This window comes from Myotis brandtii, unplaced genomic scaffold, assembly GCF_000412655.1.
Source record: "Myotis brandtii unplaced genomic scaffold, ASM41265v1 scaffold138, whole genome shotgun sequence".
NCBI classification, from domain to species: domain Eukaryota; kingdom Metazoa; phylum Chordata; class Mammalia; order Chiroptera; family Vespertilionidae; genus Myotis; species Myotis brandtii.
Genome location: NW_005354915.1, coordinates 458,005 through 465,522, shown reverse-complemented (window position 1 = coordinate 465,522; position 7,518 = coordinate 458,005). Strand labels below are relative to the sequence as shown.

The 7,518-nt window shown below is 56.2% G+C and overlaps 1 protein-coding gene across 2 annotated transcripts in view; it reads left to right on the top strand.

The window, feature by feature from the left end:
- The first annotated feature begins 7,339 nt into the window (after positions 1 to 7,339).
- TCF20 (transcription factor 20 (AR1)) overlaps positions 7,340 to 7,518 on the top strand; it is a 163,002-nt gene continuing 162,823 nt past the window's right edge. For both annotated transcript variants that reach the window (XM_005860641.2, XM_005860639.2), the window contains exon 1: positions 7,340 to 7,510. In XM_005860641.2, the coding sequence (XP_005860703.1) occupies positions 7,463 to 7,510 (48 nt within the window). In that variant the 5' untranslated portion in view covers positions 7,340 to 7,462. The remainder of the gene's footprint in view (positions 7,511 to 7,518) is intronic.

Here is a 7,518-nt window from a genome sequence, read left to right as displayed (position 1 = left end):
TCCTTGGGCAGATGGAGTCAGTAGAGGTGGAGGGGCCTGGTCTCAGGCCTCCCGGGCAATTGCAGGCGCAGCTCGCCTGGAGGTGTGAGCCGCCTCCTGGAAGCTCTATAATCTGGGCTAATGCTGCTGCAATTGGCACCGTTCCCCACTTACAATCCTCCCGCCACCTGAAAACCTACTTGCAAAGGCTATATCGGGAGAGGGTTTAATTTTACCACTTTATGGACCCCGAGGGGCCGAGGAGGAGCAGGGCTTTTTCTGTCCCCCCTTTGCTCCCCCATCCCCATCCCCAGTGAGTGCCACCGGCCAGGGGACCATGCTGGCTGACCTCACTGCCTTGGCTCCCACCGTGGGTCCCAGCTGACCTGGTTCTCTCCCCAGTCCCCCGCTTCCTTCCTCCTCCAGCCCACCCATTTAGTCTCCCCCCACCCCTGCCCCCTGCTCTGGAATTCAGAGCCTCCTGGGGAGAGGGATATGCCTGAATTGATTCATCGAAAGGAGGTCAGAGCAATGGATGAACTGCTTGGTGGGGGAGGGTGTTTTAGGGAAGGCTTCATGGAAGAGGTGGCACTTGAGCAGGAATTCCTGCTCAGATTCAGAGGTGGGGAGCTTGGCACCTCGTAGATGGGAGCATGGACGGGCCTTGGGGTGACCTGGGCCAGAGGGAGCTGGTCAGAAATGAGGCTCCTTGGGGGACACCTTGCTTGCCTCTTTCTGTGCCTGACTCATCAGAGGGCTGACGAGCCACTTGTTTAAAGAGTAAGTGCGCCTTTTCCTCAGCTGGAGATTGAGTGCCAGTTCTTGACAAAAGAGGGAGAATGATTCTCCTCCCCCCGCCCCCCGCCCCCCTCCATTCCAGGAAGTGATCTCTAATTAGCACGTGGCCCATCTGACACATGTGAAAGCAGAGACAGCCACGCCGCTGCACCCACAGCAGCTGGAGAGGCTCAGCAATGACGGTGCAGGTTCTGGGAGACCAGCCCCTCCGCCTGGGGGCAGGGGCGGGCTGTGTGCAGGGCTGCTGGAGGCCAGGACCTGCCCTGCCCAGGAGACAGGCCAGCAGCTCTCCTCCTGGCCGCCCGGGCTGTCAGAGGCCCCGATCGATGCCGCGTGCCTGCGGAGCGTGCGTCAGGGGCCCTGAGCCCTGTCAGGGTGGTTCTGCTAATTGATCCCAGAAGCCCCTGTCACTGCCGGGGGAGGCCCCGGCCGGCTCTGTAGCGTCGACTGCTGTCCCTCGCCTCGCCAGATGGCCTTCCCTCCCGCTTCACGGGCTCTAGGCGAGGCCAGGCAGCCCTGACCGTGTGGGGCCTGGGGCCCTCCGAGCAACCAGCAGAGCTAAGCCCCGTGGGGGTGCAGGGAGCACTGGAGAAGCCCCCGTGGGCCCCTCCGGTCCCAGTCGCAGCCACCCCAAGAGTGGCTGGGTCAGTAGGGGAGGCTCCGGGCTGCTTAGGCCCTTAAAACGTTCCCAACTCCAGCCTTTTAGGGCCCAGCCTCAAATGCCCCCCAACTCCCTCCAGTAGCCCCACAGGTACTGCCTCCTATAGGGGGAGCCCCCGGTGCTGTGTGTGGGGAGGGTGGAGTCAGGAGAGCTGCCGGCCTCCAACTGTTAGGACCAGTCTGTGCAGTGAGTCCCAGGGGGTGAGGGGGCTCTGGAGCCAAGTGACCGGGTCCAACTATGAAAATGGTACCTGGGGTGGATACAGTGAGCCCTGACCCCGCCCTCCGCCTCCTGTCCCCACCCTGTCCTGTCCGTGCAGTGGGCGGTCCCTGCTTCTTCTGATGAAGTGAGGGTCTGGGAGGGGCCGAGAATTGAGCCCAGGTTGGTGGGGCCCCTCAGCCGCTCCTGCCCCCCATCTCAGTGCTGGAGGACTGAGTCTTCTTTCTGGGTTCGAGCCTGGGGTTGGAGACGGCGGTCGCTCCATCCCAGAACCACCCCGCCTTCGGGGAGCAGCAGCGCCTGCTAACAGGGATGGGGTTTCTTTACGAGGTGATGAAAATGTTCTGGAATTAGACAGTGCTGATGGTGGCACGACCTTGCGACTATGCTAAAAAGCACTGAATTGTACACTTTACCGGGGTGAATTTTATGATATGTGAATTATATCTCAATAAGAGGAAACAAAATCTGCCCGTTTGAACACTTTCTGTCAGAGCACACACACACATGCGCACACCTCCCTGGGAGCTGATGCAGCTTCGCCCTCCACCCTTTCACCCCTTCACCCCTTCACCCCTTCACCCCAGCCGCCCTCCCTGTCCCCTTTCCTGCCCTTCCTCTGCAGCCTCTCTCAACCTCCAGGCCTGGCACATGAAGCTCCTTCTGCCTAATAATTAAATGCTTACTAAGTTCTTATCTGGAGCTAGACACTGTTCCCATCTCTGTATATAAAAGGCTAATATGCAAAGTATCCCCTTGGGAGTTCGGCCGGGAGACTGGGAGTTTGATCGCTAGCTATGATGTGCTCTGACCACCAGGAGGTGGCATGAAATGTTGCACAACCTTGCGACTATGCTAAAAAGCACTGAATTGTACACTTTACCGGGGTGAATTTTATGATATGTGAATTATATCTCAATAAGAGGAAACAAAATCTGCCCGTTTGAACACTTTCTGTCAGAGCACACACACACATGCGCACACTTCCCTGGGAGCTGATGCAGCTCCGCCCTCCACCCCTTCACCCCTTCACCCCTTCACCCCTTCACCCCAGCGGCCCTGCCCTGTCCCCTTTCCTGCCCTTCCTCTGCCTCTCTCCTCAACCTCCAGGCCTGGCACATGAAGCTCCCTCTGCCTAATAATTAAATGCTTACTAAGTTCTTATCTGGAGCTAGACACTGTTCCCATCCATATATATAAAAGGCTAATATGCAAAGTATCCCCTTGGGAGTTCGGCCGGGAGACTGGGAGTTTGATCGCTAGCTATGATGTGCTCTGACCACCAGGAGGTGGCATGAAATGAAGGAAGGCCCCAGCCGGCAGCCTGAAAGCCCTGATCGGCCCTGATTGCCAGCCAGGCCTAGGGACCCTACCCGTGCATGAATTTCATGCACCAGGCCTCTAGTTTCATAGATAAGGAAACTGAGGATCAGAGAGATGTAGCAACTTGCCCAAGGCCACACAGCTGGCAGATGCTGCAGCCGAGCTTCAAGCCCCAGAAGTAACTCCAGAGCTTGTGCCGTCTGTGGAGGGCGGAATGATGCTCATGCCCAAGATGTCCACAGCCTGATCCCTGGAACCCGTGAAAGACTTTGCAGTGTGACTAAGGATCTTGAGATGGGAGATTATCCCGGATTGTAGGCAGGATTCAGAGGGAGGTAACAGAGGCAGAGGCAATGGGACTGGGAGCCAGAAAGATTTGCAGATGCTACGCTGCTGGCTTTGAACGTGGAGGAAGGGACCATGAGCCCGGGAATGAGGCTCTAGAGGCTGAAAGGCAACGAAGCAGAGCCTCTGGATGGAGGTGGCCCTGCTGACACCTTGGTGTCCGCCCAGTGGCACTGGCTTTGGATTTCTGGCTTCCAGAACTGTAAGAGGATAAATGTGTGCTGTGTTAAGCCACCAAGTTTGTGGTAATTGGTTACAGAAACCCATGAAACAAACACGCTCTCCCTCCTGAAGAGTCTGTTCAGCCTTGCAGGCTGGGTCCTCCTGGAGAAGCCCTGCTACGCCCTGGTCCGGGCTCCCCCCCCCCCCCAGCCCCGGCTCCTGTGGATGCCTCCTGCAGCTCTCACCTGGAGGCTGCTGTCGCTATGGCCTCTGCTCACCTGACCTTGGGCCTCATCTGTCACTCAGCACTGACCTCGCCAGGTTAGCGTCCTCCTCCAATTGGGGCAGGCGCCGGGGGTATGGCAGAGGAGGGAACTGAGGCTCAGAGAGGAGTAGCGAGTGCCCGAGGTCACTCAGCCAGCAAGGTACAAAGCCAGACTGGAACTTGGGCCTGTCTGAATCCAAAGCTGATGTTCCCAACAACTCCTCTCCCAGTGGACAGTCAATAAATGTCCCTGAATGACCGGAGTGCCCAGGCAGCAGGCACAGGAGCCCAGGGGGAGCACATTGTGGTAGGGCCCTCGGGAGCCCCAGGAGGGCAGTCACTCACCAGAGCAAACCAAGGAAGGCTTCCTGGAAGTGGGGCCTCGGAGGATGAGGGTAGTTCAGGGAGAGGATATTATGAACAACGGCCTGAAGGTGGGTGGAGTGAGATGGCCGGAAAGGTGAGGTGCTCGGGGAGATGACACCAGGCCCAGGTTGTGAAGGGCCTTGGCTGAGGCCTGAGGAGCACATGGAGGTTGGGGAGCAGGAAAGCGAAATCCCTTACACTGTTCTTTAGGAGGCCTCTCACATGAGCGGCTCCGGGGAGGGTGGCCTCTTCCGATTGGGAAGCTGCTGAGATAGGCAAAAGCTTAAGGGGCTGGGACTGTGTCGAGGAGGCGGAGGTTGGGGCAGGGGACCAGACTTTACAGCCACTTCAGAGGGGAGGCCAACAAGACCTTCTGACTTGCTGGCCTCAAGGCATAAGGGTGAAGGGGTGTCCATGCCCCCATCCAATGGACAGAGGCTGGTTTCAGCAAACATGACCAGAAGCACAGACGTGGAGCTGCAAAGTAAGGAGAAATCCTGGTGGCCACCAGGGGGAGGTGTCCCAAAGACAACAGAATGGGTCAGGACTCGGGAGACAGGTCAAGGGTGCAGACAGAAGGTAAGGAAAAACTGGGAAGGTCACAGTGGCCACAGCTGCAGGATGAATGAGGCAGTCAGGGAAGGTGTACTGAGAGGTGACCAGGGCCCCCAAACCCAGCACCCATCCGGATCCATATGGAATTGAGCCTTTCCTGGTGGGCTCTGCTTTAGGAAAACCTGATAGCAAATTCCAAACCAATAAGAGCAAATAAATGAGTGGTGATTACTGACAATAGGCGAGGGTACACCACAGGGTGCCTCCAAATAGCATCTCCTCCAGTATGTTTTAAGTGCTTTATAGGTCATTAACTACTTGACAGAGAGAGCCTGACACTTAAAGCAAAGAATTCTGTGCCTCTGCCAGGGAAAATCAATCAGAAATGAAGACAGAGCGTCGCTGGCGTTAGGATGCGCTGGGTGGGCAAACGGGAGTCCGTTTATACATAAGGTTAAGGTCCTCTCCCTTGTGTAAAGTGAGAGGCACAATTTGAGGTATGTGAGGCCATTTATGGTTAGCTGTACTTAACCGTCCCCTTTTAAATATTTTGAAGACATGGAAAAGTACAGAGACAAGTTTAAAAATCTAAGCCCCCCACCTGATTCTGACAAATAAAACACGACAGCTATGGTGGAAGCACTCACTTTGAAAAAAATGTTATTTTTTTTTCTGCCTTTTCAGATCCTTTCGGGGAGGCTTAGGCTGACCACCCATCCCTGCCTAAGACATCGCTCCTTCCTCTGAAATCTGAGTGTAATTACTGCCTCTTTAATTAACTTGGCGATTAATCACCACCTGCTTGTGAAACAGCTTTTATTGTCCTTGTCCATCTTGTATTCGGGATTCGGGTGGGGGCAGGTACCAGGAGGTAGGGAGAGGAGGGACAGGAAGGCTGGGCTCTCCTCAGGGCCCCGGACTGGGCAGGGTCTGCTGGAAGGGGAGGCCTGAGAAGGCCGGATGTGCGGACGGTCAGCTCCCTCCCGGCTGATCAGGCAGCTGCCGGGTACCAGAACAGAGATGAGCCGGGGATAAGTGGCAAGAGAGCAGTGGCAGGCAGCTAGGAGGGTGACCTACCCTGGGCAGCCCACAGCCTCTGTTCCTGTTGATCCCCTCTGACAAGAATGTCCTTTCCTGATTGAGCTTTGTTGTGGGTTGTATCGTGTTTCCCAAAGAGATAGTGGTACTTGGGGATGTAACCTGAGTTAGAAATGGGGTTCTTGTAAATGTAATCAACAGAAGGCCATACTGGGTTAGGATGGGCCCTAAATCCAATGGCCGGTGTCTTAAAAAAAAAAAGTATATATATTATTGATTTCAGAGAGGACTGGAGAGGGAGAGAGAGATAGAAACATCAATGATGAGAGAGAGTCATTGATCGACTGCCACACTGGGGATTCAGCCCTCAACCCGGGCACGTGCCCTGACTGGGAATCAAACCCTGACCTCCTGGTTTATAGGTTGATGCTCACCCACTGAGCCACGCCAGCCAGACAGTGGCTGGTGTCTTTATAAGAGGTCATGTGCAGACAGGGACATGAGAACTCACCAGGCCACCAAGCTGTCTCTTCAGCCCGCCTGAACCCGCTGCTCAGGATCTCAGATAGCATCTTCGTGGTCAATTAAGGCTCCCCACCCAACTGCGGGAACAGCTCCTACACCCTCCTTTGTCAGAGGAAGCCCCCTCCCCATCCCTTTTCAGAGACCACCTCACAATCCAAAGGACCCACCCGAGGGGTTGCCAGGGGCTGCTGTCCCCCCAGAATAGCATGCCTGCTCAAGTGAGTTCCTTTAATGGTAGCTTTCCTGGCTCCTCCCACATGCCCCACACCCTCAGAGGTGGGCAAGGCAGCCTGGTTGGAGCAGTGCTTCTAACTTCCCCGGCGATTTAGAGAGGAGGGGGCCGCAGGGAGGGAGAGAGAGGGCCCAGCAGGCTCCCGGGGTTTTAACCGGGAGGCTGGGGCTGTCTCATTCCTAACGCACTGTGCCCAGGCGCAGAGCTAAGTATAGTAGTGTGTTCATTGAAATAACTCGCCTTCTAACACATCTGCTCCAATCCAACACTCTCTTTGAGGGATGGGAAACTGAGGCCCTGACCCTCCACGGGGCATCGCTGTGTGGAGATCTGAGGTCCGGGATGCAAGCATGTCCCACTTTCAGTGCCCCATTCACTCCCAGGCGACAGCATTTCCCCGCACCCCAGTCTCCCTGATCTTAAAGGAGAACAGCAACGCCAGCCGTAGCGATAGCGCTAAAAACCTGTGCGCACATTTTCCAGAAACCCAATCGGCAAACGCGTTTTGAGCACCTACTATGTGCCCGGCCTTGGGGATACAGTGGTGAGCGGCGCGAACCTTGGGTGCCGACCTCAAGGTTCTCCCTATTTGGTAGAAAAGGACAAAAACAAACAAACTCGGGTGGTTAAATGTTATGCTGGAGGGCACAGAAACGGCCAGGAAAAGCCTGCAGATGACAGGGGGCCCGATAGAGAACGGTGGGGACTGTAAAGAAAAGGCGAAGAATGAAACCCATAACCCCAACCCCCACGGCCTGAGCCCGTTCTTCCTCTCAGCCAATCAGGCGTCAGCATCGCCGGTTGGCCGACCAATCAGCAGCCGGAACAGGAGCGCTGGTCGCGGGCCACGGCTTCCCCTTTCCGGCCGGCGGCGGGGGTCGAGTATTGTCCTAAAGGCCGCAAAAGGAGGAACGGGGGAAGGTTGGGGGACAGCCACGTGGCCGAGAGAGGATTTATAATATTTTCTTCCGCCGTCGACAATCTTGCAAAATGTATGGAAGAGACCGCACCGCCGGGACAGGAGCGTGAGGGCGCGGGCAAGGTAAGCAG